General features: G+C 40.9%; 1 protein-coding gene and 1 non-coding gene across 3 annotated transcripts in view; both read left to right on the forward strand.

The window, feature by feature from the left end:
* Positions 1-2,513: 2,513 nt before the first annotated feature.
* The window catches only part of ZFR (zinc finger RNA binding protein), a 46,785-nt gene continuing 30,533 nt past the window's right edge, over positions 2,514-18,765 (forward strand). For both annotated transcript variants that reach the window (XM_058825802.1, XM_058825803.1), the window contains exons 1-2: positions 2,514-2,601; positions 2,808-2,892. In XM_058825802.1, the coding sequence (XP_058681785.1) occupies positions 2,565-2,601; positions 2,808-2,892 (122 nt within the window). In that variant the 5' untranslated portion in view covers positions 2,514-2,564. The remainder of the gene's footprint in view (positions 2,602-2,807; positions 2,893-18,765) is intronic.
* Positions 17,609-17,746, forward strand: LOC131573929 (small nucleolar RNA SNORA66). The gene has a single exon (XR_009276305.1). It is a non-coding gene; the product is annotated as a small nucleolar RNA SNORA66 (small nucleolar RNA).

An 18,765-nucleotide genomic window follows, 5' to 3' on the forward strand; every position in this document is an offset into this window, starting at 1 on the left:
TTTTTGGTCACATTTAGAAAGCATGACTTTTCATAAAATGTGTTGTAGTTCTTTAAAAGTGACATATGCACTAGAACTCAAAATGCAAAATTCACACAGGAAAGTAATCTGAAACTTCCTCTGAAATTGCACCTGAATTGGGCTGCCAGATGGGAGCTTATGCTCAGAAATATGCAGGGCTGAAATCACAACATAAAGGGTGTAGTATTTGAATTATAACTACTAGAATTTACTTGGATGAAGAAAAGCTATGAAACTGAAGTCAAAATCTCAGTTGTGAGTAAGAAAGCCTTGGGGTTTTCTGGTGTGAGTTTTGTTTGTTTGTTTTGGTTGTGTTTTTTTTCATGGAGACGAAGTTGGAAAGAGGATAAATATTCCAAGTTTATTTTGAACATTATAATATAATACATATGAATAGTAGTATATATTAATAATGTAGATATATATCCATGGAGAGAGTCCACAGGAGGATCACTGAATTGATCAGAGGGATGGAGCACCACTGCTATGAGGAAAAGGATGAGAAAATTTGGTTTATTCAAATGGAGAAAGGAAGGCTTTGGGGCTTCCAGTATCCAAAGGGAGGCTACAGGAATGATGGAGAGAGACTGTTTTACAAGAGCCTGGAGTGACAGAACAAGGGAGAATGGCTTCAAAGTGAAAGGCAGTAGGTTTAGTTTAGATATTAGGAAGACATTCTTTACTTTGAGGGTGGTGAGACACTGGCAAAGATTGCCCAGAGAAGCTGTGGGTGTCCCATCCTTGACAAAGTTCAGGGCAGGTTGGATGTGGCTCTGAGCAACCAGGACTAGTGAAAAGTGTCCCTGTCCATGGCAGATGAGTTGGAATTTGATGATCTTTAAAGTCCCTTTCAAACCCCAAGCCAATCTGATTCTGTCATTCTATCAAGTACACCTCATAAATGAATAGCAATGGCAAAAAATAGCTTTAGTGATGCAGTGATAAAAGGTATGTGAATGTCTGTGTGTGTGTCTATATATGCTTAGATTTTTAATGAAATGTACTGAATATTGTCTATTTATCAGGATATTGGAAGGCTTATAACTGAAGAAAATTGAAAGACAAAAAGAAACTTGTGTTGTCTTCCTGTCCAAGTATCATGATCCAATGGTCTAATTATGAACAATTTTTAATAAAAGTAAGGATATATAAATCATAAATCTATTTCTAATTTGTGTATCCTGAGCCAATTGGGATTTTCATGTCAGTGGTAATATCCTCTAAGCTCTTCTATAGAAGGTCTGTAGAGTCTTCTCCTCAAGTACTGTCCCACAGAAATGTGGATTAAGGCTTTTCTTTCCTAGTCTATAGCAATTAAATATTCACCCAGTAGCCACTTTCTTCCCAGAAAAGCACTTTCGGTAGAACCAAGCATATTCCTTTTACTGTTGTGCTTGATTAAGATAAGAATGAACAGTAGGTACAGTAATATTCCATTCCTATGCAAAATTAATAATAATGACCAGCAAATTATGTTCTGTGAATTGGGAAGGATGTTTGGCATCGGAAGTAGTTGTACTTCATATGCAGCTGCAATAATGTTAGCTATGAGATGAGAAATAGCTTTCTATGAGATGAGAAATAGCTTTCTGTGAGATGAGAAATAGCTTTCCTCTTCTCATTTTATGAACTATAATATCCTTGCAGTCCTACTGCCTATAACCACAGCTACTGTGCGATATGGGAATCCCTGCTTTTGTGAGGACTGCAGGATGTCCCAACAAGTATGTTTTGAATAGGCTTAGCTTACAGTAAACAAATACTTCTAAAATGATACTTTATACTTAATGCAGTGTTTATTAATCGTTTTATATGTCTTGATTTGTTTATGAATAATGCACACTGTAGCACAGGCAAAATATATAAATGAGATAAAAGTATTTAGGCATTCAAGTTTTGATTTGTTCACAGTTTTGGGGGACATCTGATGCTCAGAGGGAAGGATTTGCCGGAAGGAGGGGCAGAGCTATGGGAAACACATGCTCATTCAGTGCCTTTGATCGGGAGGTCACTGCACTGGACGCACAGCGCTGCCCAGCACGCTTCAGGAGTGATCTGATGGACTGCTGGCTTCTGGAAGAGTCACACTAATGGGCCCTGTGTGGGTGAGGCTGCACCAGCGTTGCACGTGCAGCAAGCACACAGGAACTATGGCGGGATTCTACACATAATACATACATATGCATGTCTGCGTCTGTGCATATATTCCATAGGCGCCCCGAGCGCGGCTCCCCGTGGCCGGCCAGCAGGACTACAGCTCCCAGCGGCTCCCACGCACATCCCGCGCCTGCGCACACGGTCCCCGGGTCGGAGGCGGCTCCCTGTTCCTTGCGCGAGAGCCCGGCCGCGACCGGACTACATCTCCCAGCGGCCCTCACGCACATCCCGCGCCTGCGCAGGCGGAGCCGGCCCGGCCGCACTCCGCCGTTGTCGCCGTCGGTGGGTGGGTGGGGGAAGGGAGAGAGCGGGAGGAGGAGGAGGAGGAGGAGGGAGGGGGGGAGAGTTGAGAGTTCACCCGCCGCCGTCGCTGCCAGGCCGGACTCATGATTCCCATATGCCCGGTAGTTTCGTTCACCTATGGTGAGTAGCGGTGCTCGGCGTGTCCGTGCTTGGGGAGAGGGCGGCGGGCGGGGGTCGGTCCTGAGGCGCCCAGTCTGACCCGGCGCTCCCGCGCTCTCTCTCTCCCTTGTCCCTCTGTGTGTCCCGTTCTTTCCCCACCGCCTCCTCTCGCCGGGCCTCCTGTCATGGCCCCGGCCGCCGCCTCCCCTCTGTCGCCGCCGCCGCAGTGCCCAGCCGGCTGGGGGAAGATGCCAAAATGGCCACCGGCAACTACTTTGGATTCACCCACAGCGGGGCTGCTGCCCAGTACAGGTGAGCACCGCCGCGACCCCCCGGGACCCCCCCAGGGCCCTTCTCCCCGGCGGGGACCCCGGGCAACTCCCGCCCCTTGTCCCGAGCCGTGGGCTGTGCCCGGACCCTCCCGCCGTGCCCGCGGGTGTGTGTTCTCATCTCCGTGTATGCTTGGGGGTGGAAGGTGGGGCTGGGCACCGCGGAGAAGGAGGAGAAGGATGATCAGCAACAGCATCGGGTCCCCAGGCCCTTAGATTAAAATGGCCACTTGCAGTCAGTCAGCAGCGCCGGCGAGTCACCGTGTGCCGCCCCCAGGCCCGTCTCCTGCCTCAGCTTCGGGGAACACAGGCCTTGCTCCCCAACGCTTTGCTGTCAGTGTGGGAACACAAGGAACACTTTCTAACGTGGCTTGGAAACTAATCTAAGGGAGGCTGGATGGATCAGGGAGAGATGGAGCACCGGAAAATAGCGGGGGACTTAATCCCCTTGAAGTAATGTTATGATTAATGTGTATAAGAAAGTAGAGAAGGTACTTTCAGGGACAGGTACCTTTTTAAAAAAATGTCCTACTCTGATTTCTAAGACCAGGAGCTCCAGTGGAACTTGAGGACCCGTGACTCTGTTAATATACATACCTGTGTCTTATGTGTCTGGATTGATCTATCAATACAGATCTCTTATAAATGCATTGCCACAAGTCTTTGTATCTTTGTAGGTTTTGTTCATCTAAATTGTGGCCAGAGTGTTAAAAAGTAATTAGTAGCATCTATTATATCTCATTTTCTGACATCATGTTACTTAACTTGCTAAAATACAGTCAGAAACATCTTTGCAATTTTGGCTTATACTGGAGTGACACCTTAAAGTCCATATTTGAATTTTATGTTGCTCATTCCGTAAATCTATAATAAAGGCTTTCCTCAATGCTTAAGTTGTAGTGAATAAGAAAAAGCTCAGAAGAATAAAGCAAATATATCAGACATGATTAACAATAGCAATGAATGCAGATGTGTGCTACTAGCTAATAAAAATTGCATATGTAATGTAGTTTTAGGAATGTACACTTTTGTGGAGGTGTTGGAATAACTCCAAGTCTATTTTTTCTGTTGATTTTTCTCCTGAAAATGGGTGTGAAGTACATTAAACTTAATTTACTCTGGTATTTAATAGAGGATTAAATTTAGCTAATCTTCTAGTTCCTTTGGATGTTCGCAGTGTGTGTATGTGTTTACATTTTGTGTGACAGTTATAGTGAATATATAGGACATATATATAGAACTTCCTTTTAAGTATAAAGGTTAAGTGAATAATAAACCAAGATCTGTATGTCTGCAGTTTTGAAGTGCAGTGAATTTTTAAAATCATCTTTTATTGCAGAGCTGAGATGATCTTTAGACCAAAGATCCTGAGCATTTCCTTTGAAGTTATATAATTGGAATAACATTCAAGTTTAATAGCTGATCCTAAGTGTGTTTTTCAGAAAATGGAAAACAGATCAAAAGAACATTTTTCCTTTGCTATCATAAGCTTAAGATACTGTTTAATTTGCTATCAGTTAAAGAGTCTACATTCTATAAATGGTTTGTGTGTTTACCACATCTGGAAGTGAAGACAAACAGCGATTGGTGTTTAGGCAGTCCTTTCATAAGAAGGAATTTAATATTTTGAGCTGAAAACACAGGAGTCACTTAAAACGTCTGAAGGGAGCTTAGTTTCACAAAGCCAGCTTGGTTGGTCTTTACTAGTGTGTTTACAGAATGCTACAAATCATGTATTCCACTCCAGTGTATTTGAGAAAGAGATGGTGGTGGCAGGAGGAGATGGTAAGATTTGATATTACAACAAGTCTTTAAATTTGTTTCTAGTATTTGAAGTGACAGTTCATAGCATAAAAAAATCATGTTCTTGGAAACCAGGGCAATAGATAAACAAAAAAATGTTTTCCTACCTACTTAATACATAGGTGAGCCTCATAAATTTTGAAAAATAAAACGTGTTTCTGGATGCTGAACTCACCTGTGGATATTTTGAAAGTTGCTAGAAGTAACAAGGACTTAGGTTTAGAAGAACAAATCACTTGCAGTTGAAGTCTTTAGTTCTTTATACATACACCATTTGGAAGTTCTGACATGGTTATTTTTATAGCAACAAATGGAAATTTTCATAATAAACACAATATTGATCACATTTTTAAAGGTTCTCTCTTGCTAAAATGGCTATGAAGAATTCTGATATGTTGGAAGAATATTAGTCTGCAATTTTAGATGATCTCAGTGCTCCCTAATGATAATAATCAAAATTTTATTGATTTCAGCACGTAGTTAAAAAAATTATGCAATTCTTTTTAGTATACACACCTTTCTTATAACAACTTCCAGTATGAATATCTCAAAATATATTAAGTTTCCATCTGGAAACTTGAAGAGAAAGTAAACCTAAACTTTGCATCAGAAAGAAGAGAGTCTAAGTAGATTCTGTTCAATTTCAATGAATAGAACAGACTCTTCCAGTTGGAAGGGACCTACAGTTATTGTCCAGTCACCTGTCTGCCCACTTCAGGGCTGGCCAAGTTCCAGCACGTTGCTAAGGGCACTTGTGCCTTGGAGCAGTGACAGATTGGGGCTTTTCTAGGAAGCTGTTCCAGTGCTTGACCACCGTCTCTTTATAGAAATGCCTCTTGAGGGCCAGTCAAAAACTCTCCTGGTGCAGCCGTGAGCCACTCCCTCATGTCCTGTCCCTGGATTACAGGGAGGAGAGCTCAGCAGCTGGCGGTGCCCTTCCCCTCTTCAGGAAGCTGCAGAGAGCGCTGGGGTCACCCTTCAGCCAGCCTCCCTTTCTCCCAACTGGACAAGCCCAAATTCCTCAGCTGCTGCTCACAGGAAGTTCCTTCCAGCCCTCCCACCAGCTTTGTTTTCCTCCTCAGGACACTTTCAAAGACCTTCCCCTTCTCGTCCACCTGCAGGGCCCAGGTTGAAGCTGCTTTGGGATGGGGTTTGTCCTCGGTGCAGCCTGGGCACTGCTGAGCCACACTGAGCCCAGCACCAGCCAGTCCCACCTCCCTCTGCAGCTGTCCAGCCACTCCTCTCCCACTTTGTACCTGTGCCTACCATTACCCCATCCCAGGTGCAGAATCCCACATTTGAATTTGGTAAATTTCACTCCATTAGGAAAGTGGCCAGTGCTCCAATCTAGATCCCTCTCCAAGGCCTCTTGTCCCTTAAGAGGATCCACAGCACCTGCCAGTTTGAATCATCAGCCAAGTTGCTAATGATGCACCCAACTCTTGGTTGCCAGACAGATGTAGCCCCATTCAATACCGCCCTTTGGGTGCTGCCATCTGGACAGAGCACTGTGAATGGGCTCATCCCACAGCTGAACAACTTGTTGGAAAAGGATGCTGTGAGGGACAGTGTTAGCAGCTTTAGTCAAACTGGAACTGCATCCACTGCCTTCCCTTCTTTCAGGAGGCGAGGTGACCTTATGATACAGGGGTAGGTGTGACCGATGATTGCATTGTTCTTTAACAGTTCTTTCACCTTCCAATAGCACTTGGTATCTCCATAGTTTTTCCAGGAGCTGAGGTTACACTAATAAGTCTCCAGTTCCCTGTTTCTTGCCTCATGTTTTTGTAAATGAGTATTAAACTGGCAAGCTTCCAGTCAGCAGTGACCTGCCCAGACTCCCAAGGCCTTTGGTAGATGGTTGAGAAAGGTCTTGCTCTAACAACTGCTGGGCCATTCAGTATTCTGGGGTGAATCCCATCAGGGCCCATGGAGACATGGGAACATTCAGTTTAAAAGCTAGTCCCTCAGAATTTGAGTAACAGTTGTGAATCTCAGAAGTCACTCAGAAAACTCAAGGAGAAAATCTGCTGTACTAAGTGGTTGCTGAAAGCTGCTTTTAAAGAAAGCTTCTGTATTTAATTCTAGTCTTGTAGTCTGGTATAAACTCTTTCAGAACTGCAGTTCCTCAAAATTACAGTATTCTAATTTGTATTATAGTAGTGAATCATATGATCATAGAATATCCTGAATTAGAAAGGACCTGTAGGGAGCATCAAAGTCCAGCTCCTGGCCCTACACAGGACATCCCCAAGAATCACACCGTGGCCTGAAAACATTGTCTAAACATTTCTGGAACTCTGTCAGGCTTGGTAGTGTGACCACTTCCCTGGGGAGCCTGTACCAGTACCCAGCCACTCTCTGGATGAAAAGCCTTTTGCTGATAGCCAACCTAAACCTCCCCTGACACAACTTTAGGCCAGTCCCTTGAGTCCTGCCACTGAACACCACAGAAAAGAGATCAGTGTCTGCTCCTTTGCTTCCCCTTGTGAGGGTGTTGAAGGCCACAATGAGGTTTCCCTTAGTCTCCTTCCAGCTGAACAGACCAAGTGACCTCAGCCACTTCTCACACTTCTCACTTTTCCTCTCCAGACTCTTCACCATCCTTTGACCCTCCTTTGGACACTGTCTTACAGGTTAATATCTTTTTTATATTGTGGCACCCAAAACTGCCCCCAGCACTCGAGGTGAGGCTGGCCCAGTGAAGAGCAGAGCAGGACAATCCCCTCCCTTGCCTGGCTGGTGATGCTGTCCCTGATACCCCCAGGACAGGGTTGGCCCTCCTGGCTGCCAGGGCACTGCTGGCTCATGTTCAACTTGCCATGGACCCACAGCCCCAGGTTCCTTTCCATGGCACTAGTCTCCAGCCCTCTGTTTGCCAGTCTTTCCACACATCCAGGTTTGCCTTCCCCCAGGTGCAAAATTTAAATCAAGAACTGAAAAGACAGTGGAGCATAGAAGTCACTGTGCCTTCCTGGAATTCCAGCTTATCCATGGTCATGGTGGATCATTTAAATACTGTCATCCTTCACATAAAGAAAAAATTAAAATTTGTCCAAGTATTAACATTAAATACTGATATTTGAAGTGGTTATAAAGGTCTGATTGATAGCTGCTCAGGTGGTAGACCTTGGATTTGGAAAATTCAGGCATACTGGGTTGTTGCTGTTTAGCCACAGTGGGCAACTAAGTACTACACAGCCTCTTTCTCACAGTGGGGAGGAGAATCAGAAAAGTAAAACTCCTGGATTGAGATAATAGGAACAGTTCATAGTTGAAAGAAAATAAAGTATAATAATATGAATTATAGCACTAATACTAATAAAAGAAATAGTAGTAGTGAAGGGAATAGGGGGAATAAAACCCAAGAGAGTAAAGCAATGCACAACACAATTGCTTATCCCCTGCTGACTAAATGTCAAGCCTATTCTCCAGAAACAATTAGCAGTTCCTGGCCAACTCACCCTAGTTTATACATGCATGCATGATATTCTATGGCATGGAATATCCCTTTGGCCAGTTTGGGTCAGCTTTCCTGGCCATGCTCCCTCCTGGCTTGTGCATGTGCTCACTGGCAGAACACAAGAAATGGAAAAGTTCTTGACAAGAGTGAGCCCTACTGAGGAACAGCTAGACCATCACTGTATTACCAGCATAATTCACATACTAAATCCAAAATACAGCACTGAACCAGCTACTAAGAAGAAAATTACTCTTCCCCAGCCAAAATCAGGATGGGCATGCAAAACTTTATATTTACTGTTGTAACAGTATAACCAGTAAAGTTCCTTCAATTGAATAAATAAGAAGAGGAATAGATTACTGTCTTCATTACTGCATAAATACTAATTTTCATAAAATGTGAAATATGAAATCTTGTTTCATATTTAATCAAAGACAGCAAAAGAGCTAAGTGCCCTTTAAACCTGTAAATAATGTATTAGAAGCATTCTTGTTCCTTTCAGTGTTGTTGCTGCATAAAATTTCCTGCTACCCTACTCATTTACAATTCTTTGTGCGCACTACCCAGTAATAATATCGTGATTTACTGAGAAGCATTAGATTATGCGAAGAGTAATGCAGGAAATTTCTCTGAACATTACAGGACCTTTACAGCTTCTGCTTTCTGCTAGTGGTGGCATTAGGGCCTAAGGTTATAAACCTGCGTGCAATGCAAACCTCATTTGTTACTTATTTAAGTGACTGTGCTAATCCAGTCACTCTTTTTAGGAGCCTGAAATAAATGTGGCATTTGGTGATACTAGTCTTCTTTGTGTATGTGTGTGTGCATACTCTGTACCTCACCTGAGCCATTGTGTGACTATTCAGTTTGAAATTAGCACCCTAATAATGGCTTGTCTTTCCCACGTAAAATAGTAATAGCATTCTTGGTTCTGTGCTGGAGAGAGGTATAGTTATGCTTTTAATCTTAGATTGGCTGGTTAAAATGCTAGTGGAGAGATAGGGGCATTGAGTAATGTTTGGACAGAGAAGTGTGCAAATATGATAGTTTCATTTAGTTAACCTTGTATTATGGTTTTGGTTTCTGTTAAAAATATGAAGAATCTTTTAGGTGTTGTGAGTTTCATCTTGGTGGTATTCATACTGTTTCTTGCTCTAATGAGACAGGACATCTAATGATGGGAGATGCTTGGGTAGTTAGGAATGATTTGTTAGCTTTGAATTGCCTTCAAACAGCTTGAATATTACTGAGTGTGGCGAGCTGTCACAGATAAAGGCAATTGTAGCAGTGCAAGTTCAGAGCAGACCACAATGCCTGTGAGTCCAGGTTAAGATGCAATCTTCTAGGCAGCAGTATGGAAGTGAACTGCTGCAGTTACAGCTGGTTTGGAATTCAAATACAGAGCACCATGTTGCAGCATATTCAAGTGGTGCAGAACAACAAAAGAAAGTGAATTGCATGGATGCAAAAATGAGTGTGCATGGATGAGTTGGCTGTTGAGAATTGATTGGGGATGTTCTTTTCACATTTGCTGGTATTTCTAATTACTTTTGTCTTCAATATCTGTCCCAGTTAACTGTTCTTCATCTGGATACTGGTTTGAAAAGTATTGAGTCTTTCAAAGATGTTAGGGCTGTAATTCACATAGGCATACCAGACCAAGCTTAAGGTATTCACTGAAAGTAATTCAGTCTTGTGTTGATGAAAACAGGATGTTAAGGACAGCAGTGGGTAGGACTTCTTCTGCTGACAGTATGTTCTGCTAGACTTGAGCAGTGAAAGTAGTCATAGTTTTACCACAGGTTGAAGCTAAAAACTCAGAATGCTTGCTCTGTGTACTTTGAGCCTATGTTCTCTTGAGCATGCTGTCTTGACGCATACATGATTCTTAGCAGAAGAGATTTCACTGAATATGGCAGAGCTGTGTGGAGCTGATTTTCTTTTGGTCGATGAATGTTAGTGTTAAGTGCTGTGTTAAGTTAGTGTTAAATAAGAATGTTAAGTGTTTAAGTGGTAAACATACTGTTCTAGCTCAATGTACACAATAAGCCTCCAGTACTGTTGTTCTTGAAAGGATTTTGATGGACTTCTTTTCAAGTCAGTGAGGTCCCACTCTCAAAGGAGATACACCAACATTAGAAAGGCAATAAGGGGCTCTGAGTATGTTAACTTGAGTTATATGCTAGGGTTGGAATAGGCTATAACAGGGAGACAGAGAAAGGTGGTAAATGAGGGGGGAAGGTGCCTCTAGTCAAATAAGCCTTTGTCATTTTAAGGAGGGAAGCCTGCCAACTAGTTGAAATTTGCAGCAGGTGCTTATCTTCAGGGACTGAGCACTTGAGGATATTTTCTGTCAATGGTATAGCTGTGTCCTTTGTAGCTGTATCCTCAGAATGGGTTGATGGTTATAGGCTTAGCTGTGGATTGTTAAATTATGTGTGAAATTTTGTCTGCTACTAAAATACAACAATGGCAGCTTAGAGGATAGTTACATTATTGGTGCTAGAAAAGCAAAGTAGTAGCTTAAGGCAGGAAATACAGAATGTTTTAACAATTTAGTACAATTTTCCATACCAGTGAAGTTTCCTTCCTTTTATGGAGAATTTGCCAGTTCTAGTGTTTTTTCTGTTTAGCGTCTTCATTAATGATCCAGATGTTAGGGCAAAGTGTACTCTTAGCAAGCTTGCTCATGACAGAAAAGGATGAGGAGTGACTTACGTGCCAGAGGGTTACAGTGACATCCAGAGGGACTTCAAAGGTCTGGAGAAAACGGCTGCCAAGAATCTTGGGAAGTTCAACAAGGGAAAGTGCAAAGTTCAGTATGAAAGAACAGCCCCATGCACTAGTATATGCCATGGGCCACCCAGCTGGAAAGGAAGAGGTCCTGGTGGACACCAGATTTGAATGTGAGCCAGCAATGGGTCCTTGCAGCAAAGAAGGAGAATGGCATCCTGGGATGCGTTAGGCAAAGTATTACCAGGTGGGTAAGGGAGGTCGTCATTTCCCTCTTGTACAGCACCAGTGAGGTCACATCTGGAATCCTGTGTCTGTTTTGGGCTTCAGTACAGGAGAGATATGGACATACTGGAGAGAGCCCAAGAGGCCCACTAAAGCTGCTGAGGAGTCTGCAGCATTTCTCTAATGAGAAAAAGATGGGAGAGCTGTGACTATTCAGCCTGGAGGAGAGGAGGGGGGGGGGGATCTTCTTAGTGAGTATAAATACCTGAAGTAACGATGCAAAGAGGACAGAGTCAGGCTTTTTCTCAGTGGTGCCCAGGACCAGAGGCAATGGGCGCAAACCGAAGCACAGGAGCTTCCCTCTGAATGTGAAGAAACACCTTTTAAATACGAAAATGACTGAGTCCTGGCACACATGGTCTGGGTAAGTTGTGGAGTCTCCATCCTCAAGATGCTTAGAAGGTGTCTGGATACAGTCCTGGGTGTCACCTAGTGTCCTAGGTGACACTGCCTAAGTGGAATTGGACCCCTGATGACCTCAGGCTTACCTTCCAATCTCTGCCATTTTGTAGTTTTGACAGGGATAATGTTAGTAGTTGCTCCTTTTTTTTTAGCAGATGTAGCCTCTCAAGCTCAGTTTTTTCTTTTGCATATTACCATTCAAAGCTATTGAATAGACTGGAAAAAAATGAGCTTTTTGAAGAAAGTAGTATAGGCAATGGTTTGTCTGTTGTGTGTGGCTGAGCAAAGAGAGATTGATACAGATCATATATTACATCACTGTTACAGACACCCACAGTATATACAGGGAGCAAAACATGGCAGAATTTGATTGGATTTTAGTTAGATTGTGAGACTAAATGCAGAGATAATGAAAGAAAGGGTATTTTGAAAACATGAGGCTGTTCATCTTTGAGGTGAGTTATTGATAAGTATATGGTTTAGCTATCTAGTGGCAATCAGTAATTTGTAATGGCATGATGCAAAGAAATTTTTAGAACAAATAGAAGGGGAAGGGAAAACTCAAAATGGCTACAAAACCCTGTCTTTTTTAGGCTTTATGTAGTTAAACCATAGAATGTATTACTGCTGAAATTTAGCAGAATTCAGGAGGGTATAGAACATTTGAATGCCTTCAGGCCTCTCTGGATTCCTAGTGAATTGTATTACAAGTAGTGTTCTGTTCACAAAATTGTAAGAATAGGAAAAAAATATTTTTCCTTAAATTTCTTAGAAGATATTCAAATATTGAAAATGTTATGCCTGTAGTGAGTGACAGACTCCAGAAATACAAAGGCAAAGTCACTCCTAAAGTGCAACATTCTGTAGTGTAATATTTCATTTCACCATTTTATGCTGTTTATTATCAAGTGTGTATAGGAGAATAAACTCACTTTCTTTTTTTCTTTTAATTCTAATTTTGGTTTTGCTTTGCTCTGTCCATGTTCCATTAGCACATCTGAAACTTCATCTGACCAATTATTCAGGAGTGCCTCTTCCTAGGTTAGGATCTGCAGCAGTAGCAGATTGCGCTGCTTCTAACAGTAACTAGAACATACTTGTTTCAATCATCATGTTCCTGAAAGAACTGCAGAACTGTGTTTTTTCCTATTCTGCTATTAATAGAATAATCTGTGAAACTTTGAGAAACCTGGCACTTAGATTTCACCAAATATGGTTTCCTTAATGCTAAAATGTTCCAATGTTCTTAAAAGGTACAAATCAAAAAAAAAACAACATCCTAATTAGTGGAAGGTTTCATTCAAGACACTCATATTTTAAAAACTATTTTAGAGCTTAGCTTAAATGATGTGCATGGAAATCACTTCTATAAATGAAAAAAAAACCCTGCAAGAAATATGTTTTAGAAGTTGTAATTTCTGAGGAATACTGTCTTTTGGATAGAGACATACTTGATTTTAGGCCAGATCCTAACTGTCTATCAAAACAGCACTCATCAGAATACCGAAACTGAAAAATCAGAGATGTTCTTTGCCTTTTGGAGGAGAGTTTTCAGTGTTCAGTAACCTAAACAGAGCTGGAATAGGAGCAGCATTTGTGTGCATGTGTTGCTTCTTACTAGAGCAGCATACTGAAGATGAGCAGGTTATGTGCACACGAGTAACAATTAACTTCTACTTTTTTATTCAAATAAATGATTCAAGTGTGATGAAAAGCAGGGCTTACAGGGAACATTTTATGTGCTTCCTGTGTACATACCCTTTATATGCTTCATATCTTACTTGGAAGGCTGCCTTTTTGTGAAAATGTATTATTCCTGACAGTAACTGCCACAGATGGATTATCACGTTTCTTAATGCATGACTTACTCAACAAATACCTTAATGTGGAAAATAAAGTGTCTTACAATCTTCATTTATCTGGCAAAATAGATAGCATTAAATAAAAAGGTTGTGTTTTCTTTATATTACTAACATAAAAAAAGTAAAGTTTTCTACTTCCCATTTAGGTTTAAATGAAAAATCCTCCACACTTTTTTCAAGAAAAGGGCAGTAGCTGGAAATGAAAAAAGACATGACATTAATGCATTGCAGAGGAGAATTCATTATTTGCTGCAGAATTGCTCTTAATACTGTGACATTCTTTGGTAATCCAGATCTTCTTTCAGTGTTGCTATTGGGAAGTAACTAACAAAGGTTCTCCTGTATTCCATCTAACAAGTTCTTATCTAAGCTTTTTTGGGGAATAATGCTGCTTATTTGAAAACCTACCTTATATGGCTCTTTAAGTTAGGCAAACACGTGGTTGTGGAGCTGAAGAACAATGTTTTGACAAGTGGACACCTGTACTTCATTAATTGCTGTTGACCAGCAATTTCTGCTCTCCATAACTTCTGTCTGTTTAAGCGTGCTGCCAGCTTTTTTTTTTTTCTTTGAAAGTCCATGTTTCTTCTTTTATATCAAAAACACTGCTATAGTGTTCTTGCTGGAGGTCTTTAGGCAGTTCAGAAAAGGTTATTAATTGTTGCTTGAATGTTCTGTTTTTTGATGAGAGAAATAGAAGTTACCAAAAGAATTATGAAATTTATCTAGTTATTTTAATAAGAAATTTAATTGTGATTAAATAACAGTGATTGCTAACACCTTCTGTTTTGAGAGCTTGTTCTCAGGGTGTGGACTTTTTGTTGCTGATTTTTTAATACAGCTTGGCCAAATGCTCAGGGTAGAATTTTCCAGGCTAAGTATCTACCTAGAATTACACTGTTTTTTGCAAAGCAATGCTGTGGCTTATTTGGTTTTGTGGTGTAGAATTGGGCAGGGAAATCTTCTTAACTATTTGTTACCTCAGTGTTTATAATGGAGACTTTGTACAAGTCTTGTACAAGTACATGAAAAACATTTTAAAATTGCTATTTTATTTCAGAAGGACAGTTCTGGGTGTACATAACAGAATCCAATGGTGATACCATGCAAACTTCTGCTGTATTACTCGTGTATCCAACTTAAAAAATATCAGGGCAAAATGTCCCTGCTTTGAGAAAAGGTACTTGTATTTGATGAAGGGCATTTTAGGCATGACAACAATGTGGATAAGGCCAGTTTTTGCTTTGGCCTTTACTTGGGGATGAATTCTGCAAGACTGAGTGACAGGGTGGCCCCTCAGCCCCACCCCTAGAAAATCAGATTATCATGGAATTAGAGATTGCTGTGGAGAGATACATGGCCACAGCTCACTGCAGTCAATCTTATCTTTCAGGTTTAATATCATAGTGGTATTTTAGAATATGTGGCACTTGTGCTGACACAAATGCAACAGAAAGATTGGTATTTCCCATCATTAGTCTCAGTAGAAATTATAGTAGATGTTATTCAAAGATTTGAGTCAAAGGTGTTTTACAAAAAATACTTGTGCAGAGTAATACAGTACTGCTAATAAAGAGTTAACATCTCATTTTCTTGGAGTTATTCAGCTAGAATGTGAAAGATGAGGACAAGTATACACTGTCATGTAAAACTTCTGAATAGGTCTGATATCAATAAAATACATTATTTTTGAATTCAAATTTCCTATGGAAGATGTGGTATAACACTAGTACAGCAGAGTGCAATTTGAAGCTACCTGTAACTTCCTAAATTAAAGAATGATTTATTCTGAAAGTGAATGTAAACACTTCAAGAATTGTTGTATGAAGTTACATTGGATTGAATGGTCAGAAACTGTATCTGCCTTTGTAGGTGTTGGTCTAGAGCTCATTTGCTTTTGAAACTGGACCTTTTATAAACTAAGGAAAAAATTCTTGATAGGATGCTCAAATGTCGTGTGCTGGTTTTGGCTGGGGTGGAGTTAATTTTCTTCATAGTAGCTGATACTAGGTTGTGTTTTGAATTTGCGCTGAAAACCATGTTGGTAATACAGGGATGTATTCATTACTGCTGAGCAGTGCTCAAACAGCCAAGGCCTTTTCTGCTTCTCACTCCAACCACCTGTGAGGGGCCTCAGGGTGCACAAGAAGTTGTAAAGGGACACAGCCAGGACAGCTGACCCAACTGACCAAAGGGACATTCCTTACTATATAGCATCATGCTCAATCATAAAACTAGGGGGAAAAAGAGGAAAGAGGTGGTGTTCGAAGTGATGGTGTTTGTCTTCCCAAGTAACTGTTTTTCTGTGATGGAGCCTGGCTTTCCTAAGAAGGTTAAGCACCTTCCACTTTTCTGGGCATATTGTTGCACCTCAGTGTTTTGTGAGGGATCTAGAACTGGACAAAAGATTCAAGGTGTGGCCTCACCAATGCCCGAGTACAGGGGGAAGATCACTGCCCTAGTCCTGCTGGCCACAGTATTGCTGATACATAATAATTCCATTGGTCTTCTTGGCCATCTGCCCATACGCTGGCTCATGTTCAGCTGCTGTGGACCAGCACCCCCAGGTCCTTTTCCGCTGGGCAGGTTTTCAGCCATTCTTCCCCAAATCTGTAATATAGCCTGGGGTTGTTGTGACGCAAGGACAGGACCTGGCACTTGACCTTCTTGTGCCTCATATGATCAGCTTTGGCCCATTAATCCATCCTATCCGAATCCTTGTTTTGTTTTACTTGTATGTTTGGCCTTTGCCTTCCATATTAAACTGTCTATCTCAACCCACAGACTTTCTCACTTTTACTCTTCCAGTTCTCTCCCCACTTCCACTGTGGGGGAATGAGCAAGTGGCTATGTGGGGCTGAGTTGCCAGCTGGAGTTAAACCATGACACACTGGAGCAGCTTGTCTGGAGCAATCTTACAATCTCCATTCTTGGAGGTGGTCAGAACCTGACTGGACAAGGCCCTGAGAAACGTAGCTTTAAGATAAGCTGAGTTTTGAGCATTGGATAAGGACAGGTGACTTCCAAATCCTTGTTTAAACCAAAATAAGCCTATGAGTTTTAAATTCCTCCTAGTTAATAAAGCAAACTGAATTGAGTGTATTTGGAAGATTTGGAATATTTGCTTATTAGCAAAAATGCTGAGAAGGGATATTAGAATTTAGTTTGGGGAAGAGAAGAGTTGATCTACAAAGAAAAGAGGCTGTGTCAATGAGTTAGCTTCTTTCTCTGCAGTCCTGCAGTACCTATTGGTGTATTCTTAACTCATAGAACATACAGAGTAATTTGTATAAATTCATCTTTTCCCCACGGTGTTGAGGGATGTGCTGAAGAACATTCATGTGGTTTGTTACCATAGCTCAGCTGGCATACAGTATTTCATTGATGCTTCAAGAACTTGATGATATGCCTAGATCTTTTGGAGACTTCTTTATCAAGACTAAGATGAAATACTTGATGTGGTGCAGTATGAAAAATTACTGCTTAAGGTAGAAATTAGTAAAGTAATTGTAGAGAGGAGCTGGTAGATGTGATTAGTAGAAGAACTCATCAAATAGCAGTAATTGCAGTAGAGTTCACTAGGGATTGGTTGTGACTTTAGCATTTATATTAGTGTGGCATGTTATGCTATTTGATGTGAGGAAAATGGAGTCAGTACACAGGTAACTTTTAAAAGAATCTACTCTGAGGAAGCTAAACGGCTGGGAAAGAAAACAGTTGTCTGGAGCAGAGTGGGTGGCACAGCTGAAAATTCGTATGAAATGACGCATGAGGTTCTTGCCATCTGTAGTCAAAGAAAAACAGATAATATTAAGATAGGTGCCCAGATGAAGGAAGAGTGGTATAGAGAGTTTGGCAAACTGATCTAGGAGGAGCTAAGTTCATCTCAGCAAATGTAATGAGGCACTAATCAGCAAACCAGGATAAGAACTCTTGTAAATTAATTGAAGGAGTTGGCACAAGGATATTTTTATGTAAATTAATTACATTAAAATGTCTGCTTATCTTAGTGTTAAAGGTTTTCAGTATGACCATGGAGAGAAGAATGCCACAAATTTAGAGGAGATGTCACAGTTAATTTCTATTACATAATGTAACACAACTTTTAGAAAGGAAGAAGCAGTCACTTCTAGAATGCTTTTCTTGCAGTCTTGCAAACTCAATCACGAGCTCTGCGTGATGTTGCAGAAGCAAGGGGAACAGGTCTGCTAAAATAAACATGGCTATAGAACCTGTGTTAGCCTTAGAAATATAATTATTTGGGCTGTTAATTCTATGCCATGATAAAGAAATTTGCTTCTCAGTTGCACAAGAAATGAGGTTTTCGGTACCATAATCTTGTTAATAGTTCTGCTGGTAATGTTCATAATCTTTTCGCAATTTTAAATACTGACAGCTATCCGGTATCTTTAATCGTACATATTCTCAGTACAAAAGCTTTTTCTTTGCTAAACTGACTGGTACTGTTACTTTGTAGTGTGTTGTGATCACTGTATCTTATTTTGTAACAGTAACAAACAGTTTAATGAAATGTGGAAAAGCCAAGCTAGTGCTTCAGCACAAGTCTTCTGCTCCTTTTTTTTTTGCTCCGTTTCCCTGTATATATATAATTAATACGAGTTCTGACTCTCAGCAGATCTATTTTGTAAGCTGCTGTGTTTCTTAAAATTTCTGCCATGCTAGAATATGACCCCAACAGGGAACCCTCACATCATTTTCTGCTAGATTAATAAGTTAAATCTGTGCACTGAATGGCTTGACAAGCAGCAGAATTAGCACCAGGGATGGAATAAGATGGCTTAGCCAGCATTGGTGTTTGGAAGAAGGGAAAACTAAGAGTGGGAAAAGTGTGAAGCAAGACTTACCTTGTTGGCAGTATTAGACTGTTGATGTGTTCAGCTGCAGTCAGTTAAGCAGTCTGCTGTCTGTTTACTGAGTTTAATGATATTTTAGTAGATATATAGACCATGATAATTACCTCAGATTTTGTGAATATTTTACATTTCTGTACTGTTAGTTATGTAGATTATGAGATCTAATTTTATGGACTGTCATTCACTTTTACCATCATAAAACAGTCTTCCTGAATTTTGTGATGGGGTCCAATTTCTCATGTTAAGTAAATGGAATTTTCCTGGGAACATCAGGGAGGAGGAGTTGTTGCAAGCAGTGATAGGAGGTAAATCAAAGTACCTAGGTGTTTTCATTTTTCTCTTAGGCTAATAATTGAAAATAACATAAAACATTATTGTAAGTGCAACTCATAACTGAAGTAAAATTGGATAGAATGCAACTAGTCTTTTAAGCA

The sequence above is a fragment of the Poecile atricapillus genome, chromosome Z (assembly GCF_030490865.1).
Source record: "Poecile atricapillus isolate bPoeAtr1 chromosome Z, bPoeAtr1.hap1, whole genome shotgun sequence".
Taxonomy (NCBI): domain Eukaryota; kingdom Metazoa; phylum Chordata; class Aves; order Passeriformes; family Paridae; genus Poecile; species Poecile atricapillus.